The 26,562-nt window shown below is 45.0% G+C and overlaps 1 protein-coding gene and 1 long non-coding RNA gene across 2 annotated transcripts in view; one reads left to right on the top strand and one right to left on the bottom strand.

Moving 5' to 3' along the window:
• The window catches only part of RAMP3 (receptor activity modifying protein 3), a 377,139-nt gene extending 367,002 nt beyond the window's left edge, over positions 1 to 10,137 (bottom strand). Inside the window, exon 1 of the mRNA XM_063922650.1 lies at positions 9,496 to 10,137. Coding sequence (XP_063778720.1) covers positions 9,496 to 9,547 — 52 coding nt within the window. The 5' untranslated portion in view covers positions 9,548 to 10,137. The remainder of the gene's footprint in view (positions 1 to 9,495) is intronic.
• The window catches only part of LOC134927746 (uncharacterized), a 35,617-nt gene continuing 18,884 nt past the window's right edge, over positions 9,830 to 26,562 (top strand). The window contains exon 1 of the long non-coding RNA XR_010177719.1: positions 9,830 to 9,915. This is a non-coding gene — a long non-coding RNA (uncharacterized LOC134927746). The remainder of the gene's footprint in view (positions 9,916 to 26,562) is intronic.

The following is a 26,562-nucleotide window of genomic DNA, read 5'->3' as shown; positions in this document are numbered from 1 at the left end:
TCAGTATTGATTAATGACAGTCTTCGAAAGAGTTACAAAATGTAAAAGCAGCAATTTGTAGTTGCCAAGGACTCATCCTTGGAACTACAACTATAGCCAAAAAAATGTTTCTGTAGTTAAAACTGTCTTACTACTACAACCAATGACAGACTACCAGGCACATGACTAATACTTTCTAGAATTTTTTATTTATTTATTGTGAACAATAGTGGGACATTGTTTTTAAACTATATATTTAATGGTGGGTCCTAGAACAACTGACAGGCACCATGAAGGAGCAGCTCAGCTATCTAAAAGCTACTGTTATTGAGAAATGTGTCAGACCTAGTTTGAGACTCCCAGTGTGATCCTCTTATGACCTTGAAAAAATTGCTTTAACCTTGATTTCTGCCCCTGTATAACAGACTGCCAGGTATATGTTTTACTAAACAGAAAACTAAAAGCTGGCACTAGAAAATGGAAATTAAATGTATATATTTATTTTCAAGATACAGGGTGTCCGCAGGCATACAGAAATTATTTGCAGAAAAAGATTTTCTGTTTGAGCTGCTGATTTCCAAGGAGTCAAAATATTCCGTACTAGAGTAGGTTCTGTTTTGGAGATCATTAGAGCTGATAAAGGACATTGTTTAGTAACTATGACATAAAACTGACTTAAAAGTATAAAAAAACATGGCATATTCTGAAAAAGCGGAACTGCATAAACTGTACTGTAGTTAAGCTTAGGATATGATCAGAACAAAAGTCAAATATATTTAACATACATTACTGTTTGAAACCTATTCACTATCAATTTTTTACTTTGGCGCAAGCACACAGCACTGGCCCATTAGCGGCACCCTATCCTTGAAAAATGGTCTAACATATAAAACATATGGGTTGTCTCCTGCAATTAGGACATATTGCTGCAATTTAAAAGATAAACCCCTTTAAACTGTGGTTTGTCAATAAAATATTACTAGATCAGCTGTACAATACGTAGCTACTGCACTGTTGCTGGCTGGAGTGATAAGCACAACTTACTGCTTCACCTTTCCAGCTTCTGCTGATAGATGCATGTGTGAGCTGGCTAGTGAAGCAAAACTGAAAGACCAAAAATATATATATATAATTAAATAAATTCGATACAAAATTTACATAAAATGTACATATATAAAAGAAATGATCAACAAAACAATACATCTTTAAGTATTATCACCACCCAGAAATGTAATAGTAATAGTAGCAGGAACACATGACTTGTGGGATGGGGTAATATACAGTAGTAGTAGTAGTAGTAGTAGTAGTAGTAGTGACACATAACGCCTGTCACGCATCTCTACAGTAGTAGAGATACATAGCAGGAGTAGGAAGGCATGTCATGTTGGTGGAGGTAGTTTTAGTAGGGAAAGAGGAAGACAGCTTGGAGCTATTATTTAGGGTCATAGATGAAACTGGAACCTGTAGTATGGAATCAGATTACAAGTGGGAAGTAGTACTACTAGTAGTATTAGTAGTAGCAGCAGCAGCGGAGACACAGATGACAGCTTGGATGTAATAGTAGTAGTAGTGACAAATGTAACAGTTGGTGGGATGATACTAGTAGTAGAGACTGGTGGAGGTAGTAGTAGATACACAGATGTCATCTGGTTTTAATAGAAGTAGTCAGGAGCACAACAGGTTCAAATTCCAGAACAAACTCAGCTTCTGCAGAGTCCAGACAATATGTCAGGTCTATGCTAAACTATTCCAAGCATCCAGAACAGTCAGTGACACAACAGCACTCTCCGTATCTTCCACATATGTCATGATACAATATTGCTACTTCAGGGCTCTGCCTCCTGTACACTATGGGAGCCCTATTGCTTCAATAAGTGACAAGCTACATGGGTCGCATTGTGCACACACAGTATGTAGGCCCAGACATTTCCAACTAAACACCTACACAATACAAAATAAGCAGAATGCCCAAAATGTTCCATGGTGGTCTGGCCCAGGGGCACATGCCCCTTGCCACCTGGCCCAGTCCACCCTTGTGTAAATGAGTGTATGTCAAGCAGGTCCATAACACAGCACACATTTCTTCAGAGTTGGAAGTATAGGTCTCACCACTTTATCCAGTTATTAGTGCTCACTGCAGCATTTGGAACTTCTTAGTTACATAACACACATTATATCATAAGCATATAATAATCTACTATATAAGCAATCACAAAATGTTGTAATGTTGTTATTATATTAACCATAATGCTAATGTAACATCTGTTTAAATATAGTGTATTATTGGTATGTTTTATTGTAATTTGTTTGTACATCGCTATGGGCACTTTATGGCATCATATAAATAAACAATTGATAATAATAGTAATTCTTCAATAGACCTCTTAGGTCTGATGATCAAAGTATCATCTTCTTACTTTAAAAGCTAATCTAGCCTACTGTGAAATGTGCCAGTTTAAGTACCTACCTATCTAGATAACCTTTCACTAGAGGCAAATGTTGTCTTGATGAAACAATCTCTGGGAGCTAGATTTGCTAAACAGTAGCTTTAGCCGCCACTTATGCATTCCATACATTAGCACAATATAATTTTAACCAGCCAACTGACCATCAAGTAGGGGGACACCTTTTTTTTGTCACTAACAATTAAATTTTTAGCGCTGCAGGCTCCCTTGTCCTCAGTGCAGGCAGTGGGTACTCCTTGTCCTCAGCACAGGCAGCAGGTCCTCCTTGTCCTCAGCATTATCATCGGGTCCTACTTGTCCTCAGCTCAGTCAGCAGGTCCTACTTGTCCTCAATGCTTCAGCGAGTCCTCCTTGTCCTCAGCACCAGCAGAGGGTCCTCCTTGTCCTCAGCGCAAGCAGAGGGTCCTCCTTGTCCTCTGCGCAAGCAGAGGGTCCTCCTTGTCCTCAGAGCAAGCAGAGGGTCCTCCTTGTCCTCAGTGCCAGCAGAGCATCCTGCTTGTCCTCAGCGCCAGCAGAGGGTCCTCCTTGTCCTCAGCGCCAGCTGAGGGTCTTCCTTGTCCTCAGTGACAGCAGATGGTCATCCTTGTCCTCCACGCCAGCAGAGGGTCCTCCTTGTCCTCAGCACCAGCACAGGGTCCTCCTTGTCCTCAGCGCCAGCAGAGGGTCCTCCTTGTCCTCAGCGCCAGCAGAGGGTCCTACTTGTCCTCAGCACCAGCAGAGGGTCCTCTTTGTCCTCAGCACCAGCAGTGGGTCCTCCTTGTCCTCAGCACCAGCAGAGGGTTCTCCTTGTCCTCAGCACCAGCAGAGGGTCCTCCTTGTCTTCAGCACCAGCAGAGGGTCCACCTTGTCCTCAGCACCAGCAGAGGGTCCTCCTTATCCTCAGCACCAGCAGAGGGTCCTCCATATCCTCAGCACCAGCAGAGGGTCCTCTTTGTCCACAGCACCAGCAGAGGGTCCTCCTTGTCCTCAGCACCAGCAGAGGGTCCTCCTTGTCCTTAGTGCCAACAATGGGTCCTTGTCCTCAGTGCCGACAGCCTCAGTGCCGACAGTGGGTCCTCCTTGTCATATTGCTAGCAGTGGGTCCTCCTTGTTCTCAGCTCCAGCAGCAGGTCTCCCTTGTCACAGCACTGACCTGTCATGCTGGAACAACAGAGTTTATGGACCTGTCAGATGAGGCAAGATTAGGCTGGAACATGGTGTCCATTCATCTCCCTGCCTGCAGCAGTGGTGGATCCACTACCCCTCAGAACAGCAGCACAGTTTCAGCCCCCACCCACCCAAACAACAGCACAGTCTTCACTGTCTGCACTACCCCCAGAACAGCAGTATTATACTGTACTGTGATGCCTTAGCCACTCTGTGTTTTATTATACTGTGCTGTCCTAATCACTCTATTACACAAGTTCTCAAACTTGGTCCTCGGAACCCCAAACAGTTCATGTTTACCATTTCTCCTTACAGAATCACAAGTGAAATAATGAACTCCACCTGTGAATGTTTTAAGATGTGTCAAAGAGCAACACCTGTGCTCCTGCTAGGTGACCTGCAAAAGTTAAACTGTGTGAGGTCCTGAGGACTGAGTTTGAGAACCTCTACTCTCTAATATCGCCCTGTACTGTACTATGCTGCCGTCTCTGCCCTGTATCTGTACTGCACCTCAAACATCTCCCCCCCAGTACAAGCGGCACTGCACCTCCCCTTCCCTTTCTCTCTGCACCCTAACTCAGCCACCTCCTCCTGACCACATAATAGTTGAGTGCAAGGGATCCAGCACCATGCCCCATGTTTATCACAACCCGCATTTTAAATGAATCTGATAAATGTTTTTTGTGTAAATCACAACATGAAAATTCATATTTTCACATGAATTTACCATCCTGCTGTTGCCGGGAGATGGGGTCAGATAACATAGTAACATAGTAACATAGTATCTGAGGTTGAAAAAAGACAATTGTCCATCGAGTTCAACCTATTTGTGGTCTCCTATGCATGATGATTTGACTAAAATTTCTGACTGATGCTGCTGTCAGCCATTGCATTTTATCCCTATTTATAGTAACTATAATGCATGACTATGCACCATACCCCTGGATATCCTTATCCAATAGGAATTTATCTAACCCATTCTTAAAGGTGTTGACAGATTCCGCCATTACAACTCCCTCGGGCAGGGAATTCCAAACACGTATTGTCCTTACCGTGAAAAAGCCTTTACGCAGTATTGTGCGGAATCTCCTTTCCTCTAACCTGAGCGAGTGTCCACGAGTTCTCTGTGTTGATCTAACCAAAAACAGGTCCCGCGCAAGCTCTGTGTATTGTCCCCTTATATATTTGTAGATGTTGATCATATCCCCTCTTAGTCTCCGCTTTTCCAATGTAAACATGCCTAGTCTTTCAAGCCTTTCCTTGTATTCCATCGTCTCCATGCCCTTAATTAGTTTGGTCGCCCTCCTCTGTACCTTTTCAAGCTCCAGGATATCCTTTTTGTAGTACGGTGCCCAGAACTGTATACAGTATTCAAGGTGTGGCCTCACTAGTGATTTATATAACGGGAGTATAATACTCTCGTCCCTAGCATCAATACCCCGTTTTATGCATGCTAATATCTTATTAGCCTTCTTTGCTGCAGTCCTACTTTGGGTACTACTGCTTAGCTTGCTATCTATGAGGCACCTAAGTCCTTTTCCAGTACAGAATCCCCTAATTTTACCCCATTTAGTAGGTAGGTGTAATTTTTGTTCTTGTTACCACAGTGCATTACCTTACACTTGTCTGTGTTGAAGCGCATTCTCCATTTGGCTGCCCATGCTTCTAATTTAACTAAGTCGTTCTGAAGAGACTCGGCATCCTCCTCTGTATTTATAGCCTTACACAATTTGGCATCATCTGCAAAAATTGACACCATGCTCTCTAGACCTTCTGTTAGGTCGTTAATGAAAATATTGAACAATAGCGGTCCTAATACTGAGCCTTGCGGCACACCACTTAGCACTTCAGTCCAAGTTGAAAAAGATCCATTAACCACAACGCGCTGCTTCCTATTATCTAACCAGTTTTTGACCCAAGTGCATATTGTGCTTCCTAGCCCTGATTCTTGTAGCTTGTATATAACTCTCATGTGTGGTACAGTATCGAACGCTTTGGCAAAGTCTAAAAAGATTACATCCACGTCTTTACCCTGATCTAGGTTTGCGCTTACTGTTTCATAAAAGCCAAGTAAGTTGGTTTGACAGGATCTGTCCTTCATAAACCCATGTTGATTCCTTTTAATGACCTTATTGGTTTCAAGGAATTTCTGAATACTATCTCTTAGAATACCTTCCAATACTTTCCCCACTATAGATGTAAGACTAACTGGTCTATAATTACCTGGTTCAGCTTTACTTCCCTTTTTGAATATAGGCACTACTTCCGCTATACGCCAGTCTTTGGGAACCATACCTGATATAACTGAATCCTCAAAGATCAAAGATAGCGGTTTTGCCAGTTCAGAGTGAAGCTCCATTAGAACCCTTGGATGAATACCATCGGGCCCTGGTGATTTATTAATCTTTAAATGTTTTAATCGGTCACAGACTACTTCCTCGCTTAAATAAGTACCTATCAGTGTGATATTGTCATTATTGAGATTGTGTGTCAGTCCCTGAATTGGGTCCTCTCTAGTGAATACTGTTGAAAAAAACTCATTTAGTGTGTCCGCTATGTCATTATCATTTTTGCTTAAGACTCCCAACTTGTCTTTCAAAGGGCCTATACTCTCCTTTTTTAATCTCTTGCTATTAATGTATTTAAAGAATTTTTTGGGATTCGCTTTGCTTTCCTTTGCTACTAGTTTTTCAGTTTCTACTTTAGCCGCTCTTATTTCCTTTTTGCAATTTTTGTTACATTCCTTATAGTGCTGAAATGACTCTGCTTCCCCGTCAGATTTGTATTTTTTAAATGCTCGCCTTTTCTTGCCCATAAGTTCCTTAATCTTTTTGTTTAAGCCACATCGGTTTATGATTTTTATTCCCTTTTTTGCTACTTATAGGAATATATTTGAGTGTATTTTTAGCTAGCAGGAATTTTAGTACCTCCCATTTCTCTGTAGTATTTTTTCCTAAAAACAAACCTTCCCATTCAATATCCCTGAAAAATACCCTCATGTTTTCAAAATTTGCTTTGCTAAAGTTTAAAGTCCTAGTTGAGCCAGTATAGGGCTGTTTGTAGAAACTGATATTGAATGTGACCATATTGTGGTCGCTGTTTCCTATGGGTTCCCCTACTATAATACCTGATACCAAATCCTGATTGTTTGTTAATACCAGGTCTAAGATTGCATTGTACCTAGTTGGTTCCTCAATTAGTTGGACTAGGTAGTTATCATTTAGTGTGTTTAAAAACATACTGCCCCTAGCAGTATCACATGAATCGTTTTTCCAGTTTATCTCTGGATAGTTAAAATCTCCAATCACTACTATGTCTCCTACTCCTGCTGCTTTTTCAATTTGCTTTAGTAACAATTCATCATCAGATGCGTTGATACCAGGCGGCCTATAGCATACACCCAATACTAACTTTTTTGTTCCTTTTTCCCCGCATGCAATTTCTACCCATAATGTCTCAACAGTGTCTACAGTCCCCTCCTGAATATCTTCCCATATATTAGGTTTTAAAAACGGCTTTACGTACAGACACACATAATATCATACTGTTTTTATAGGCATTACTGAAACTTGGTGGGATTAATCTCATGATTGGACAGTCAATCTAGAGGGCTATACACTGTTTAGGAGAGACAGACTAAATAAAAAGGGTGGAGGGGTGTGTCTGTACGATAAGAACCCATCCGTGAAGAGCTGCAGCAGTGTGATAGCTTACGCTTCTTGGCTTGGGTCATGCGCAAGCATTGCTAAATCCTCTATGTATTTCATACTTACCTGGTCCCGTTGTCCAGACGTAGTCCAAAGAGTACATTTTAAAATAATAGACATTCAAAAGGTTATTTTTTTTCTTTTAAAACCCAAATATTTATTTGCTCAAAACATGCAGGATCTGTCTGCCTAATTCTCTGACATCACATGTTGGAGAGAAGTTGGCTGGCTTGATGAAAAAGTTGGATAGGTGTGTGTATTTTAGTTTGACTGACAAGTTGGACGCCTGGTAAGTTGGATGGTTGGAGGAAAGTTGGTCTGATGCATTGCCCACATTAGTAAATCTGTCCCTTGGTTTTGCTTGAACTTCTTAATACTCACATTATTACAACCTCTTGCAATAAGCATGCAAGATCTTAGAGCAAGATATGAAAGAGACCAACTCCATCTGACTATTGTTCTCTGAGCTTCCTGAAAAATGAGAAAACTCCCCAGTTTAAAAAAATTATCTGTAAAAAAACTACACAAAAATGGAAATTAACTGCAGACTTAGTGGTGGTCTGTGTTCTTTGATTGTGTGTTTAGTGCAGATGACTCAAAATAAATATTGTGCAGTACAATGGCAAATGTTTCACAAAACAATAGATTTCCCGTACAAAGAGAATGTGTATGTTCCTAAATTGAGCTCAGTTATATAGACTAGTTTGCTTACAGTGCAACTTCAGAAATGTCTCAAGGAGAAATGTCACCTTTACAGTCATTTTCAAATGCATTACTATATTTCACATAATCTGATTATTCCCTAACAGTGTGATAACATCATTCTCACTTCTTAGAATAAGCCAAACGAAAATAACTGCATCCCATCTTGGAACAAAAAAGTCATATACTGTACATTACTTTATACAATACAGGGGTAACATATAAAACAAATGAGCAATTCTAGAGCAGTCACGTGGATTATTATTAGCCATACAACATAACAAACCATTCATTTAAAATGTTAAAAGGTATCCAGATTCTATTCTGTCATGTTAATATGGTGACTACTTCCACTTTTACACAGCTATAATTAGAGCAACAGAAAAATCAGACACTGATAAAAAAATGTATCTCAGAAGCAGTGATAATGGACTGGTCACTGGTGAGAACTCAGGAGTACATGAGATATGAGATCACTATCTAAATTATTCAGCTGCATTTTATTACAGCACTTCAGTGAGGTTTCCCATCAGACTCAGACTGATTTTTGATCTCTGCAAATTGTATTTTAATTAGCAGAGGAATGAGAAAATGAGTGAAGATCAGGTACAATACAATATTACTTCATTAGCTAGTTAGGGTGGATGAATAAAACACATTCATTATCAGAAGTCAATGAAAATGAAAAAAATAAAATTAATAATAATAATAATAATAATAATAATAATAATAATCAAGCTCATATATGGGATGTAGTTAATAACGTGCAGTACATGAAGGATTTATACTTTCTATACAAAGCAATTGTTACATAAGTAGAAAAGTACTTTTCACACTATTGTACCGCTGAAGTACTGTATAGCAACCTCCAAGATGCTAACGCACAATAAAGGGGGGTACTCACGGAGCGATATTCTAAGCAATCTGACTAGATTGCTTAGAATATCGGCAGGATCGCTCCGTGTGTAGCCCCCTCGGCGATAGCGATGCGCGGCCCCGCACATCGCTATCGCCGCTGCTAGATTGGCCTGCATGCAGGCCAATCTAGCGGGTCGCTCACTTCACCCGCTGGGTGAAGTGAGCGGCCCCCCCGTCTCCCCCCGCACGCTCAGCACAGATCGCGCTGTGCTGAGCGGCAGGAGAGATGTGTGCTGAGCGGTTCGCTCAGCACGCATCTCTCCTTGATCGGCCCGTGGGTACTGGGCTTTAAGTGACATTCTACACAGCTGTAGTCTCAGCCATATCCTGTATCATCTAACAATGCTATCTGTAAGGAACACGTTGTGTGTATTTATACTGGCAGTGTATCCTACACATCCTCTCCCAGACTCAGGTGGCATTATGCCGCTCACAGCAATCACTACTGTACTTCTATCACATCAGAGCTGTATAGGAATATTACTGACCCATTAATCAGAAACTTCACTCAAGTTTTACAGAAGTCTGACATACTATCTGAAATATGACTATAAACATGCTATCATCATACTACTTACCACACACCACGGACAGGAACAGCTGTATGAGAGATAGGACATGTCTATCCATCCTGATCCAATGTAATATGCGCCCATACAGCGAAATAAGAGCATTGGAGACAAGGGAGAGTGAGATGTGGAGACGGCAGGAGGCTGCGTGGGGAAGTGCCACTCACACCATAAGCATGAACTTCTTCCTCGGGAAATCCAGCAGCAACTAAGGGGCTACGCAGCAGGCTCCGCTATTCCGTGCCTTCTGGCAAATCCCAATCACACTGAAATCGCGGCAGAAGATAGGTGAATAAAATAAGAAGAGAATAACAAGGAAGCTAGCAAAAGACTGCAACTATCTCACATTTCAGCCAATTGGTTCAGCATCACAAAGGAGACGAGTACTTGTATTTCCGTTCTGTATAGCTTGCCTACAGGACCGTGGTGGTGAGTAGTCTCTGGCTAGGAGCTGCTGTCCCCTTCATTGCTGCTTCTCTTTCTGTTTGTTCAACTAAGATGCTGACGGCGGCAGCAGCAGGAGACATATACTGTACGACGAGAAGTTGCTGCTTTTTGTCTGTGGCTGTTAGTTACAATGAACATTCTCAGCATGGAGCAGTCTCAGGAGCACCCCTTGTCTGTGCTCCCCCACCTCCTGGCACACCTTATTCCCTCCTCCCTACTCGCAGCAGCAGGGCGACTGCATCCCAGGGACATATTCAAATGAATGATAGCTTTGCTCTGCATAGGGGAACAAATTGAACTTATTTGAAACCTATTCAATATTTCTTAATATATGATTTCACATGTCTTACATGCAGATTGATTGACATGACACGAAGGTTGTTTTATGTGCCTTCCTGATGCAAAAATATCATTACAACAGTGCATATACTGTGTACTGTCTCATATAAAAACCCAGTTTCTCTTACGTCCTAGAGGATGCTGGGGTCCTCAGTACCATGGGGTATAGACGGGTACACTAGGAGCCATTGGCACTTTAAGAGTTTGAGAGTGTGGGCTGGCTCCTCCCTCTATGCCCCTCCTACCAGACTCAGTTTAGAAAATGTGCCCGGAGGAGCCGGTCACAGCTAGGGGAGCTCTACAGAGCTTCTTTAGTAAAAGTTTATTTTAGAGTTTTTTATTTTACAGGGAGGCTGCTGGCAACAGCCTCCCTGCTTCGTGGGACTAAGGGGGGTGGGGGGGGGAGTAGTGTCCACCCTGCGGGGTCTGAGCCACTATCTCCGCTGACAGGACACTGAGCTCCTGAGGGGATCGAACGTTCCCCATCCACTCGCTCACCCCGGCAGCATGCCGCCACCCCATTACAGAACCAGAAGATCGGTGGCGAGTTAGTCACCGCCCCCCCTAGCAAGAGGGGAGCCGGTGTGAAGATGGCAGCAACAGGGTATGGAGCGCAGTACTAACTGCGCTCCGGGGCTCAGCGGTACATAGTGCGGCGCTGTGAGGGGCGCCCTGAGCCAGCGCCTACACCCTACACTGGTTACACAGCCTGTCGGGGTCCTGGGATCTCTGCCAGAATAAATCCTCAGGCCAGTATAATCCTATGAAGAGCGGGAAGACAACGCCATTAAGGGGGTGTAGCTTCTCAGAGCGGACCCAGCAGCGTTCAGCGCCATTTTCCTGCCTGCAGAAACGCTGTCAGTGATGTGCAGTCCCTCCAGAGCAACTCCAGCTGTCTCTCATGGTTGTAGAAGGGGGGGGGGGGAGGCTGTGTGAAGACTATGTAACCTATTAAGGTACACAGTCAGCGCTGGTTTAGGGTCTCCCTATACCTGGAAAGCGCTGTGTGTGGGTTGGCTCTAATCTCTGTGTCTCTCCTGCCATTCTTGGGGGTGAAACTCTGTACTCCCCTGTGTGTGTGTGGAGTGTCTGTGGTCTCCATTAAGCAATGTTCAGGGACTCTGTGTCATATGCTGCAGAGGATGTGTCCTCTCAGGATGATCCCATTCCATGTAATCAGGATTGCACTGTTTTAGCACAGATACCAGCCAGGGAGCCTGAATGGTTATCCTCTATCAAATCCATGATTTCTCAGATTTCTACTAGGGTTGCACTTGCACAGAATGAATCTGCAACTCAGGTTTTACAGAACTCTCTGGCAGTTTGGTCCGGTTCTGTTACCTCAGGGCCCCCCTCAGGAGGTTCCCATAAATGTGCTCTTGCACAGATTATGCAGGATGACACGGATACCGACTCTGACACGGCAGACGGTGATGGGGATGTGCTTAGGGGGGGCCGCATCCCTTGCTAAAGGGGTGCAGTTGATAATAGAGGCTATAAGGGATGTGTTGAATACTGCAGATACAACACCGGAGCAGGTTGAGGAGGCTTACTTCACTGACAATAAGAAAGCCTCGCTAACCTTCCCTGCATCCAAAGAATTAAATGCTATATTTGAGAAAGCATGGGAAAACCCGGAGAAAAAATTCCAGATCCCTAGAAGGGTTCTGGTTGCTTTTCTCTTCCCTGAGGAGGATAGGAAAAAATGGAAAAACCCACCCATAGTGGACGCGTCTGTATCCAGACTCTCAAAAAAGGTGGTTTTACCTGTTCCAGGATCTACCGCCTTAAAGGAGCTGGCTGATCGCAAAATTGATACTATGCTCAAATCCATATACACGGCTTCATGGGCGATACTATGGCCTACTATACTATTTCCTGTGCATGGATTTCCAAAGCTATAGTAAAGTGGTCAGGCACGTTACATGAGGATTAGGATACTATGGATAAAAGTGACATAGAATTGTTTTTACGTAACATTCAGGATTCTGCAGGATTTATGGTGGATCCATAAAGGACCTGGGTTCAATGGCTGCAGGAATTTCTTCCATGTCTGCCTCAGCTCGTCGAGGACTGTGGCTGCACCAGCGGTCTGCCGACGTGGAATCCAGGAGAGGTGTGCAGACCCTACCCTACACAGGGCAGGCTCTCTTTGGGGAAGTGTTGGATGCGTGGATCTACACGGCTACAGCGGGTAAGTCACCTTTTCTTCCCTCAGCTGCACCTGCTGCGAAGAAACCTTTTCCTTCAGAGGCATCACAGTCCTTTCGTGTTAAAAAAACAAGAAAGGCCAAACCATACAACACCATCTTTAGAGGAGGTCGGCTAAAATCCAAGAAACCTGCTTCTGATACACCAAAGTCCTCAGCATGACGATGGATAGCGCGGCCTGGAGGTAGGGTCGGTGGGGACGAGACTCAGACATTTCAGTCACGTCTGAGTGTCGTCCGGTCAGGATCCCTGGGTACTAGATGTTGTGTCCCAGGGGTACCGGCTGGAATTTCAAGATCTCCCTCCTCACCGGTTCTTCAAATCAGGCTTGCCAGCTTTGCTGGCAGACAGGACTACCCTACAGGGAGCCATCCAGAAGCTGGTGGAGGCACAGGTTATCGTACCAGTTCCTCTCCAGATTCAAAACAAAGGTTACTATTTGAACCTTTTCGTGGTACCGAAATCGGATGGTTCGGTCATGCCCAATCTGAACTTAAAAATCACTAAACCCTTTTCTGAGTGAGTTCAAGTTCAAAATGGAGTCTCTAAGGGCAGTGATATCAGGTCTGGAGGAGGGGAAATTCCTGGTATCCCTGGATATCAAGGATGCATACCTCCACATTCCGATTTGGCTGCCGCATCAAGTTTATCTTCGATTCTCACTGTTGGACTGTCATTTTCAGTTCCAGGCCCTGCCGTTCGGCCTCTCCACAGCATCGAGGATATTCACCAAGGTGATGGCGGAAATTATGGTTCTTCTCCGCAGACAGGGGGTGAACATAATTCCATATCTGGACGATCTGCTGATAAAAGCATCGTCCAAGGAGAAGCTGTTACAGTCCATAGCTCTCACGACCCAGCTTCTCAGAGAACATGGTTGGATCCTGAATCTTCCAAAATCACATTTGGAACCAACCATGAGGTTGTCATTTCTGGGAATGATCCTCGACATGGAAGTACAGAGGGTGTTTCTTCCAGAGGAAAAAGCGTTGGTGATACAAACAATGGTCCGGGATGTCCTGAAGCCAACACGGGTGTCGATTCATCAGTGCATTCGCCTTCTGGGGAAGATGGTGGCCTCTTACAAGGCTCTGCAGTATGGGAGGTTTCACGCTCGGTCCTTCAAACTGGATCTCCTGGACAAATGGGATCCCATCTACACATGCACCAGAGAATACGTCTGTCGCCAAAGGCCAGGATTTCACTCCTCTGGTGGCTGCAATTACCTCACCTTCTGGAGGGCCGCAGGTTCGGGATTCAGGACTGGATCCTTCTAACCACAGATGCAAGTCTCCGGGGCTGGGGCACAGTCACTCAAAGGGAAACCTTCCAGGGAAGGTGGTCAAGTCTGGAAGCCGGCCTGCCAAAAAACATTCTGGAACTAAGAGCCGTCTACAACGGTCTTCTTCAAGCGGCCCATCTTCTGAGAAATCGGGCCATTCAAGTGCAGTCGGACAATGTAACGACAGTGGCTTACATAAACCGTCAGGGCGGAACAAAGAGCAGAGATGCAATGTCAGTGGTGACAAGAATCATCCACTGGGCAGAAAAACATGCATTGGCGCTGTCAGCAATGTTCGTTCTGGGAGTAGACAACTGGGAAGCGGACTTCCTCAGCTAACACTATCTCCAGGGGAGTGGGGTCTCCATCCGGTGGTGTTCAAGGAGGTAACAGATCTTTTGGGCTTACCCCAAATCGACATGATGGCCTCTCGTCTCAACAAGAAGCTTAGGCGGTATTGTTCCAGGTCGAGGGACCTGCAAGAAGTGGCGGTGGACGCCCTAGTGACTCCGTCGGTGTTCCAGTCGGTGTACGTGTTTCCTCCACTTCCACTCTTTCCAAGAGTTCTCAAACTCATAAGGAGAACAAGATTTCAGGCAATCCTCATTGCTCCAGACTGGCCAAGAAAGGCTTGGTACGCAGATCTTCTGGATCTACTGCTAGAAGAGCAGAGGCCTCTTCCTCTTCGGGAGGACCTGCTGCAGCAGGGGCGGTTCACCTATCAAGACTTACCACGGCTACGTTTGACGGCATGGAGGTTGAACACCAGATAATAGCTCGGAAGGGCATTCGGAACAAGGTTATTCCTACCCTTATACAGGCTAGGAAAGGAGTAACGTCAAAACATTACCATCGTATTTGGAAAAAATATGTATCTTGGTGTGAGTCCAAGAAGTATCCTGCGGTGGAGTTTTAGCTGGGACATTTTCTCATCTTCCTGCAAGCAGGTGTGGATATGGGCCTGATGTTAGGATCCATAAAGGTCCAAATTTTGGCCCTATCGATTTTCTTCCAGAAACAGTTGGCTGCCCTCCCTGAGGTTCAGACTTTTTTGAAGGGAGTTCTCATATCCAACCTCCCTTTGTACCGCCTACGGCGCCTTTGGATCTTAATGTGGTGTTGCAGTTCCTCCAGTCGGACTGGTTTGAGCCTCTACAGGAGGTTGAGGTCAAGTTTCTCACGTGGAAGGCTGTCACTTTGTTGGCCTTAGCTTCTGCTAGACGTGTGTCGGAGTTGGGGGCTTTGTCATGTAAAAGCCCATACTTGATCTTCCATGAAGACAGAGCTGAGCTTCAGACATGTCAGCAGTTTCTTCCGAAGGTTGTGTTGGCTTTTAATATCAACCTATTGTGGTGCCAGTTGCGACTGACTCCTCAAATTCATCAAAGTTCTTAGATGTTGTAAGAGCTCTTAAAAATCTATGTGAGGAGGACTGCTCATTTACAGAAAATCGTACTCTCTGTTTGTCCTGTATGATCCCAAGAAAATTGAGATTCCTGCTTCTAAGCAGACTATATCTTGCTGGATCAGGTTCACTATCCAGCATGCGTATTCTATGGCATGCTTGCCGTGTCCTACGTCTGTTAAGGCCCACTCTACTCGTAAGGTGGGTTCTTCCTAGGCGGCTGCCCGGGGTGTCTCGGCCTTACAACTCTGCCGAGCGGCTACTTGGTCGGGGACGAACACGTTCGCAAAGTTCTACAAGTTCGATACTCTGGCCTCTGAGGACCTTCAGTTTGGTCAATTGGTTCTGCTGGAGCCTCCGTGCTCTCCCTCCTGTTCTGGGAGCTTTGGTACATCCCCATGGTACTAATGTGGACCCCAGCATCCTCTAGGACGTAAGAGAAAATAGGATTCTAATTACCTACCGGTAAATCCTTTTCTCGTAGTCCTTAGAGGATGCTGGGCGCCCGCCCAGCGCTTCGTGATCCTGCAGGGGTTATTTAGTTCAGTACTGCTTAGTTCTATGTTAAGTACTGCTTTGTTACTTGGTAAGTAATCTTGTTCAGCCGTTGCTGATGTTTCAAGCTAGTTAGCTTGGTTTTGCCTTGTGTGTGAGCTGGTGTGAAATTTAGCCGCTATCTGTGTAAAATCCTTCTCTCGATGATGTCAGTCTCCTCGTGCACAGTTTCTAGACTGAGTCTGGTAGGAGGGGCATAGAGGGAGGAGCAGGCCCACACTCTCAAACTCTTAAAGTGCCAATGGCTCCTAGTGGACCCGTCTATACCCCATGGTACTAATGTGAACCCCAGCATCCTCTACGGACTACGAGAAAAGGATTTATCGATAGGTAATTAAAATCCTATTTTATGCAGCAAGTTACTTTGGTTTCCACAGGGAAACATCGGGGTGTAGAGTGGATCTTAATCCACAGGCCTGGGCTAAAGCTTTAGGCTGTCCCAGGATGCATTGGGGCCTCCTCTATAACCTCGCCTCCAGGCACTGTGAGCTCAGTTTCGAGTTGGTGCCTGCAGCAGCAGGTCATTTAACAGGGGGGCTGCAGTGGGCAGCCCTGAAAAGCTTTCTAAGAAGACTTCAGAGTGACATTCAGTGGTGCGGCTCCGTCACCTCCCAAGCGGCGTCGGATACTCATGCGGCCTGTTCCCAGATACTTGCGACGGACACGCTCTGGCTTTAGGCACACGGTCGCAGACGCCCTCCTGGATCGCGTGGCTGCTACGGGGGGGAGGTAAGAGGGTCCCCCAGACGGGACCAGTCATTAAATCACGTTCCGTTTGCAACCTAGGGAGATGGGTCGCGGCACTGGCGTGGACACTGTCACCGTGCAGGGACCCCACAAGACCACCGGAGCATATTGAGTACAGGTCGGGTGTACTAACAACCCATTTAATAAGGCTCACAGTACCCGGGGTGGAAGTCCAGTGCTTTTCCTGTAGCCCCTACCCCGGCCCAGGGCGCCATCTTCTGCAGATTTCCCACCATGAAGCTGCCTCACACTCTCCCTCACTCCCTGACTGAGATTCTGTGCGCCCTCTTCTAAGTATAGCTGCGGCTGGTCTCTGGGACTGCAGGGCAAGGTCTCCCTTGTAAAGCCACCTGTATACAGTGCTGTGACTTTACAAACACTTGAGTATTCTACGGGGGAGATTCAAATGTTTGAAAAGTCGGTTGGGTGTCTGTTTTTTCCTGTCTATTAGATAGGAAAAAACAGACTCCCAACTGACTTTTCAAACATTTGAATCTCCCCCTACATGTCTTTATACAGACACCATTAGTTAAGAAAAAGTGTACCTATTACAGGATATATTGTACGAAGATTCTGATATATACCCCCGGTCTAGGATCGTGCTGTATTTTATATATATATATATATATATATATATATATATGTAAAAAATAAAGTGCAATAGAGCGCCTACTGGTGTTTAACAGGATTCTGGATTTAGCCAGTTCACCATGTGAAAAGTGCAAAGTGTAAGTTAAGAAGGATTGACTTAGCTTCCTTGGGAACAGCTTCAGTCTGGTGACACTTTTAGGACATGTAAAACAGAAATAAAAACCAACATAGTGTATACTGTTTGATTATATACAGTGTTCAGCACTTTAGGGACCTTGCTAGTCCCAATATGGGTAAATAAGCTGGATGGTAGGTACTATTTCCAGTATACAAAGGCTGGACGAATTTATAAAACAAACAATTTAATATAACAAATCCTGAAGTAAATGTAGGTAGCACACGTACAAGAATAAAATTGTATAAACAGCTTATCTGTCCACAAACGGAATCACCAGGTGAGCAACAGCCCAATCCTATTGGTGGATATTAAAAATGTCCCGAAGCAAATGCAGGTAACATACGTACAAGATCTAAAAATAAATACAGCTTATCTGTCCATTCAGAGAAGTCACGGGTGAGTCATAAGTCCCGGTCCCGACGCGTTTCGTCCTGTGGCATAGGACTTCATCAAGTCCCCTTGATGAAGTCCTATGCCACAGGACGAAACGCGTCGGGACCGGGACTTATGACTCACCCGTGACTTCTCTGAATGGACAGATAAGCTGTATTTATTTTTATATCTTGTACGTATGTTACCTGCATTTGCTTCGGGACATTTTTAATATCCACCAATAGGATTGGGCTGTTGCTCACCTGGTGATTCCATTTGTGGACAGATAAGCTGTTTATACAATTTTATTCTTGTACGTGTGCTACCTACATTTACTTCAGGATTTGTTATATTAAATTGTTTGTTTTATAAATTCGTCCAGCCTTTGTATACTGGAAATAGTACCTACCATCCAGCTTATTTACCCATATTGGGACTAGCAAGGTCCCTAAAGTGCTGAACACTGTATATAATCAAACAGTATACACTATGTTGGTTTTTATTTCTGTTTTACATGTCCTAAAAGTGTCACCAGACTGAAGCTGTTCCCAAGGAAGCTAAGTCAATCCTTCTTAACTTACACTTTGCACTTTTCACATGGTGAACTGGCTAAATCCAGAATCCTGTTAAACACCAGTAGGCGCTCTATTGCACTTTATTTTTTACATTTTATCTATTTACTGGGCACGAGCTGCCACCCATTGATCCATGGGGGGTGTCGAAACATTTTTTATTTGATCACATTCATCATATATTTCACTTTGTGTGTCTAAATTTAGGATTAGCCTAGGCGCTGTTCTTCATTTTTTATATATATATATATATATATATATATATATATATATATATATACATTAGTGATGTGCACCGGAAATTTTTCGGGTTTTGTGTTTTGGTTTTGGATTCGGTTCCGCGGCCGTGTTTTGGATTCGGACGCGTTTTGGCAAAACCTCCCTATAAATTTTTTGTCGGATTCGGGTGTTTTTTTACAAAAACCCCTCAAAAACAGCTTAAATCATAGAATTTGGGGGTCATTTTGATCCCATAGTATTATTAACCTCAATTACCATAATTTCCACTAATTTCCAGTCTATTCTGAACACCTCACAATATTATTTTTAGTCCTAAAATTTGCACCGAGGTCGCTGTATGACTAAGCTAAGCGACCCAAGTGGTCGACACAAACACCTGGCCCATCTAGGAGTGGCACTGCAGTGTCAGACAGGATGGAAGATTTAAAAAATAGTCCCCAAACAGCACATGATGCAAAGAAAAAAAAGAGGTGCAATGAGGTAGCTGTATGACTAAGCTAAGCGACCCAAGTGGCCGACACAAACACCTGGCCCGTCTTGGAGTGGCACTGCAGTGTCAGACAGGATGGCAGATTAAAAAAATAGTCCCCAAACAGCACATGATGCAAAGAAAAAAAGAGGTGCACCAAGGTCGCTGTGTGACTAAGCTAAGCGACCCAAGTGGCCAACACAAACACCTGGCCCATCTAGGAGTGGCACTGCAGTGTCAGACAGGATGGCAGATTTAAAAAATAGTCCCCAAACAGCACACGATGCAAAGAAAAAAAGAGGTGCACCAAGGTCGCTGTGTGACTAAGCTAAGTGACCCAAGTGGCCGACACAAACACCTGGCCCATCTAGGAGTGGCACTGCAGTGTCAGATAGGATGGCAGATTTAAAAAATAGTCCCCAAACAGCACATGATGCAAAGATAAATGAAAGAAAAAATAGGTGCAAGATGGAATTGTCCTTATGCCCTCCCACCCACCCTTATGTTGTATAAACAGGACATGCACACTTTAACAAACCCATCATTTCAGCGACAGGGTCTGCCACATGACTGTGACTGAAATGACTGGTTGGTTTGGGCCCCCACCAAAAAAGAAGCAATCAATCTCTCCTTGCACAAACTGGCTCTACAGAGTCAAGATGTCCACCTCCTCCTCATCGTCCGATTCCTCACCCCTTTCACTGTGTACATCCTCCTCCTCACAGATTATTAATTCGTCCCCACTGGAATCCACCATCTCAGGTCCCTGTGTACTTTCTGGAGGCAATTGCTGCTGGTGAATGTCTCCACGGAGGAATTGATTATAATTCATTATGATGAACATCATCTTCTCCACATTTTGTGGAAGTAACCTCGTACGCCGATTGCTGACAAGGTGAGCGGCTGCACTAAACATTCTTTCGGAGTACACACTGGAGGGGGGGCAACTTAGGTAAAATAAAGCCAGTTTGTGCAAGGGCCTCCAAATTGCCTATTTTTCCTGCCAGTATATGTACGGACTGTCTGACATGCCTACTTGGATGCGGTCACTCATATAATCCTCCACCATTCTTTCAATGGTGACAGAATCATATGCAGTGACAGTAGACAGTAATCCTTGGCAGGTCCTTCAGTCCGAACCAGATGTCAGCACTCGCTCCAGACTGCCCTGCATCACCACCAGCGGGTGGGCTCGGAATTCTTAGCCTTTTCCTCGCAGCCCCAGTTGCGGGAGAATGTAAAGGAGGAGCTGTTGACGGGTCACGTTCCGCTTGACTTGACAATTTTCTCACCAGCAGGTCTTTGAACCTCTACAGACTTGTGTCTGCCGGAAAGAGAGATACAACGTAGGTTTTAAATCTAGGATCGAGCACGGTGGCCAAAATGTAGTGCTCTGATTTCAACAGATTGACCACCCGTGAATCTTGGTTAAGCGAATTAAGGGCTCCATCCACAAGTCCCACATGCCTAGCGGAATCGCTCCATTTTAGCTCCTCCTTCAATCTCTCCAGCTTCTTCTGCAAAAGCCTGATGAGGGGAATGACCTGACTCAGGCTGGCAGTGTCTGAACTGACTTCACGTGTGGCAAGTTCAAAGGGTTGCAGAACCTTGCACAACGTTGAAATCATTCTCCACTGTGCTTGAGTCAGGTGCATTCCCCCTCCTTTGCCTATATCGTAGGTAGCTGTATAGGCTTGAATGGCCTTTTGCTGCTCCTCCATCCTCTGAAGCATATAGAGGGTTGAATTCCACCTCGTTACCACCTCTTGCTTCAGATGATGGTGGGGCAGGTTCAGGAGTGTTTGCTGGTGCTCCAGTCTTCTGCACGCGGTAGCTGAATGCCGAAAGTGGCCCGCAATTCTTCGGGCCACCGACAGCATCTCTTGCACGCCCCTGTCGTTTTTTAAATAATTCTGCACCACCAAATTCAATGTATGTGCAAAACATGGGACGTGCTGGAATTTGCCCACATGTAATGCACGCACAATATTGGTGGCGTTGCCCGATGTCACAAATCCCCAGGAGAGTCCAATTGGGGTAAGCCATTCTGCGATGATGTTCCTCAGTTTCCGTAAGAGGTTGTCAGCTGTGTGCCTCTTATGGAAAGCGGTGATACAAAGCGTAGCCTGCCTAGGAACGAGTTGGCGTTTGCGAGATGCTGCTACTGGTGCCGCCGCTGCTGTTCTTGCTGCGGGAGGCAATACATCTACCCAGTGGGCTGTCAAAGTCATATAGTCCTGAGTCTGCCCTGCTCCACTTGTCCACATGTCCGTGGTTAAGTGGACATTGGGTACAACTGCATTTTTTAGGACACTGGTGACTCTTTTTCTGACATCTGTGTACATTCTCGGTGTCGCCTGCCTAGAGAAATGGAACCTAGATTGTATTTGGTACCGGGGACATACTACCTCAAGCAATTCTCTAGTTCCCTGTGAATTAACGCTGGATACCAGACACACGTTTAACACCACCGAAGCTGCCAAGACCTGAGTTATCCGCTTTGCAGCAGGATGACTGTTGTGATATTTCATCTTCCTCGCAAAGGACTGTTGGATAGTCAATTGCTTACTGGAAGTAGTACAAGTGGTCTTCCGACTTCCCCTCTGGGATGACGATCGACTCCCAGCAGCAACAACAGCAGCGCCAGCAGCAATAGGCGTTACACTCAAGGATGCATTGGAGGAATCCCAGGCAGGAGAGGACTCGTCAGACTTGACAGTGACATGGCCTGCAGCAGGGACGTGCAGTAAGGGGAGGCAGAGCCTATCCTGTCATATTCCAGTGAAAATAGCTGTTTTTTACACTGATTTGTGTTAGAACACAGATCAGTATAAAATGATGCTATTGTCATTGGAATATGAAGTTGCAGCATTCCACTGCAAATGCAGAGAGGAGAGAGAGGCACTGAGAGATCTGCCTCTCTCTAGCTGTCAAATGCTGCACGGAGCTGGGGGTGGAGCCACGAGTCAGGCATTAATCCTGCATTGAAAACAGCACCAGCTTGAGGCAGCTCTGACATGCGTGCCTTGACACAGGCTCAAGGCACGCCCCCTCAGTTATGCATATTCATTAGCTACCTCACTCGTCCTCCTTCCCCTGTGCTACACTGAACGTGGGATACAGCCATAAGGAGACAGCTTCCTCATACAGATCACCAGACAGGTAAACAACAGTGATCCCCAGCTCTTTTATCACCTTATCATCCAGCAACGTTTAATGTTGAGGGCACCATAGTGTGGGAAAGCTATCAGTAACTGGCCCCAGCAAACATATAGCTGACCACTGCACTGCTGCTGAGGGGGAAGAGGTTTCTTTAAAGAAACAGTCCATTAAAAAGGTACAAGTGTTATGTGACTGCCCATACACACTCTTACATGGCAAGATTTTATGTGACACGTTTCCTATTTGGTCTTATGTTATGTATGGAGGTACTTCTCTAGTGACATATAACACAGTACTGTCCATTTTACTGTCTTTAGTAAGAATGTATATATTAACAGCAGTCTATATTTTTATTTTCTCTAACGTCCTAGAGGATGCTGGGAACTCTGTAAGGACCATGGGGAATAGACGGGCTCCGCAGGAGACATGGGCACTTTAAGAAAGACTTTGACTCTGGGTGTGCACTGGCTCCTCCCTCTATGCCCCTCCTCCAGACCTCAGTTTGAGACTGTGCCCAGAGGAGATGGGTGTACTGCAGGGAGCTCTCCTGAGTTTCCTGCTAAGAAAGTATATTAGTTAGGTTTTTTATTTTCAGGGAGCACTGCTGGCAGCAGGCTCCCTGCATCGTGGGACTGAGGAGAGAGAAGCAGACCTACTTAAATGATAGGCTCTGCTTCTTAGGCTACTGGACACCATTAGCTCCAGAGGGAGTCAGAACACAGGTTCGCCCTGGATGTTCGTCCCAGAGCCGCGCCGCCGTCCTCCTCACAGAGCCAGAAGAAAGAAGCCGGGTGAGTATGAAACGGTAGAAGAGAGGGTTTTAAAGAAGAGGGGGGGCACATAATTTGGCGCAGATAATAATAACAGCGCTACGAGGTAAACATTAAATTGCTGTGTTTTTCCTGGGTCATATTGCGCTGGGGTGTGTGCTGGCATACTCTCTCTCTGTCTTTCCAAAGGGCCTTGTGGGGCAACTGTCTTCAGAAGAGCATTCCCTGAGTGTGTGGTGTGTCGGTACACGTGTGTCGACATGTCTGAGGTAAAAGGCTCTCCTATGGAGGAGATGGAGCAAATGTGTGTGTGTGTGGTGTCTCCGTCGACAACGCCAACACCTGATTGGATATGTGAAATTAAGTGCTAAGATGAATTTATTACACAAAAGATTAGAGAACAGACCTGGAATCTACCCATGTCTGTCCCTATGTCACAGAGACTTTCAGAGTCTCACAACTCTCACTATCCAAAATAATAGACACTGATATCGACACGGAGTTTGACTCCAGTGTCATCTACGATAATGCAAAGTACAGCCAAAACTGGCAGAAAAGTATTCAATATATGACTATTGTAATAAAAGATGTTTTGCTTATCACCGATGACTCATCTGTCCCTGACACGAGGGTACAAATGTTTAAGGGGAAGAAAGCTGAGGTAAATTTCCCTCCTCTCATGAAGAAAAAGAGCGGGAATCTCCAGACAAGAAGCTGCAGCTTCCCAAAAAGAATCCTCAGGGAGTATCCTTTCCCTAATGGGGCCAGGATAAGATGGAAATCTTCCCCTAGGGTGTACAAGGCATTGACACGTTTACCCAAAAAGGTAGCGCTGACTTTACAGCTATCCTCAGGGATCCTGCAGATAGCATGCAGTAAAAGTACTTTGAAGTCCATTTACACACGTTCTGGTACACTACTCAGACCGGCGATTGTGTCGGCATGGGTTTATAGCGCTGTAGCAGCGTAGACAGATATCTTATCAGCGGAGATTGAAACCTTAGATAGGGATACCATGTTATTGTCCCTATATATATATATATGTAAAAGATGTTGTCTTATATATATATATAAGACATGCCCATAGAGACGTTAGTCTACTGGGTTTTAGAGTCAAACAAGGGTGAGGAATTGTTCGGAGAGGGCCTCTCGGATCTCGTCTCCACGTCTACGGCAGGTAAATAAAAATGTTTGCCATATATTCCCTCACAATCTAAGAAAGCGCCTCATTATCAAATGCAGTCCTTTCGTTCCAATAAAAACAAGAGAGCACGTGGTTCGTCCTTTCTTGCCAAAGGTAAGGGCAGAGGGAAAAAGCTGCACAACACAGCTAGTTCCCAGGAACAGAAGTCCTCCCGGCCTCTGCTAAATCCACCGCATGACGCTGAGGCTCCCCTGAGGGAGTCAGCTCCTGTGGGGGCACGTCTTCGACCGTTCAGCCACGTCTGGGTCCACTCACAGGTGGATACATGGGCAATAGAAATTGTTTCCCAGGGTTACAAGCTGGAATTCGAAGAAGTGCCTCCTCGCCGTTTTTTTTTTTTTTTTTCAAATCGGCCCTACCGAAACAACCACTGGAAAGGGAGATAGTGTTACATGCGATTCACAAATTTTGTCGGCAACATGTGGTGGTAGAGGTTCCCCTGCTTCAAAGAGGTCAGGGGTACTACTCAACTCTGTTTGTGGTTCCGAAACCGGACGGTTCGGTCAGACCCATAAATTTAAAACCCCTGAACCTTTACTTAAAACGGTTCAAGTTCAAGATGGAATCACTCAGGGCGGTCATCGCCAGCCTAGAAGGGGAGATTTTTTGGTATCTCTGGACATTAAGGATGCATACCTACATGTCCCCATATATCCTCCTGATAATGTCAAATATTTCCTTAAAACATAAAGCTATATACTATTACCGTGGAGCCGCTATTGCCGCTAGACTTATTACACGCTATTTGCGTACTGAGTACCGTATTGATACGCACTTAGCGTATCGGACGCTGTGCCGTGGGCGCGACGCACGAGCGGCACGTACGAACACGGATTCACGCTTCGTACTAAGCACGCTATTGGCGTACTGAGTACCGTATTGATACGCTCTTAGCGTATCAGACGCCGTGCCGTGGGTACAACGTACACGCGGCGCGGACGCACACAGAGTGATATACAGTGAACCTTAAGTAATGAAACAGTGTAAGGATGTGCTTATACTTTAAACCTTAGCAGCCTAGTACTGCAACGATGTGATACCTTAAAACCTTAACAATGCTTATACACCTTATAGCGATTAAGACGCTAAGAAAGCCCTTTGCAGGAAAGTGAAAACACAACACCGGTTTGTGGTAAACCACTCGGCTCTAACACCGCAGCGGATTATTCAGAGGAAAGGGGTAAACAGATACAAGTTATACACTACAGGCTAACAAGGAAATCTAAACAGAATAATAGAGAATAATGGCTACAGAGAATATACATACGTGGGGAATCGTTCGCAAGCGCGTCCTGGACCAGTCCTCAGCTATCAGGGAGAAAGCCTTCAGAGTCTTGTGTCCGGCCAGGCAACAGTGGTCTTATTATACACAACATACATTCACAATACAATGGTCACTGTAATCTCATTGTTCATTGGACACAGGGATGTGTCTCTACATTACAGCAAAGGTCATAGGTGGATTTGAACAGGTAGGCGATGTCCTTTCCCAACTGCTCTGGTGGGAGGTATCTTCTGGATTCCCGCCGCATGTGTAATTTACAGCAAATACAGTTAATGTTCATAATCTACTTTTGTACATAACTATACGCAGGAGCAAGCGATCTTTTCCTAACTAACACCGGAATGTTACCCTTAAAATACCCTACAGCTGGCTACTAGACATCACCTACCAACCTTTACCTGACCCTTCCTATCATGCAAAGACGAATCCCTCTGTCCAGGAACTGTTTAAACTAACATTACTCGCTGACATGATCTAAGGGAACTATATCTACAAAATGCACTATTTGGGTTAAATATGCTATGTTCGAGTCGCACGCTACACGCTCACAAACTCCGCCGTAAATACACATATCATGCGCACGAGTCGCTGGAGCGTCTCTTACGCAACTTGCGGATATGTGTACGCACGGGGGACCGGGTGCACGAGCAGCGTGCATGTGCATGAGGGGTTAGTACAAGGGATATGTATAACAATATTTTTCGACTTTGACACTCCTCATCAGACGTACCTGAGATTTGCGGTACAGGATTGTCATTACCAATTTCAGACGTTGCCGTTTGGGCTTTCCACGGCCCCGAGAATTTTCACCAAGGTAATGGCGGAAATGATGGTGCTCCGGCGCAAGCAGGGTGTCACAATTATCCCGTACTTGGACGATCTCCTCATAAAAGTGAGATCACGGGAGAAGTTGCTGAGCAGCGTATCACTTTCACTGAATGGGTTACAGCGACACGGCGGGATTCTCAATATTCCAAAGTCGCAGCTAAATCCTACAACTCGTCTGCCCTTCTTGGGCATGATTCTGGACACAGACCAGAAAAGGGTTTTTCTTCCGAAGGGAAAAGCGCAGGAACTCATGACTCTAGTCATGAACTTGTTGAAACCAAAACAAGTGTCAGTACATCATTGCACTCAAGTTCTGGGAAAGATGGTGGCAACATACGAAGCCATTCCATACGGCAGATTCCATGCAAGGGCCTTCCAATGGGACCTATTGGACAAATGGTCCGGGTCGTATCTGCAAT

The sequence above is a fragment of the Pseudophryne corroboree genome, chromosome 5, assembly GCF_028390025.1.
Source record: "Pseudophryne corroboree isolate aPseCor3 chromosome 5, aPseCor3.hap2, whole genome shotgun sequence".
Lineage (NCBI taxonomy): Eukaryota > Metazoa > Chordata > Amphibia > Anura > Myobatrachidae > Pseudophryne > Pseudophryne corroboree.
The sequence above is the reverse complement of the archived record's forward strand: the minus strand, read 5'-3'. Positions and strand labels throughout refer to the sequence as shown.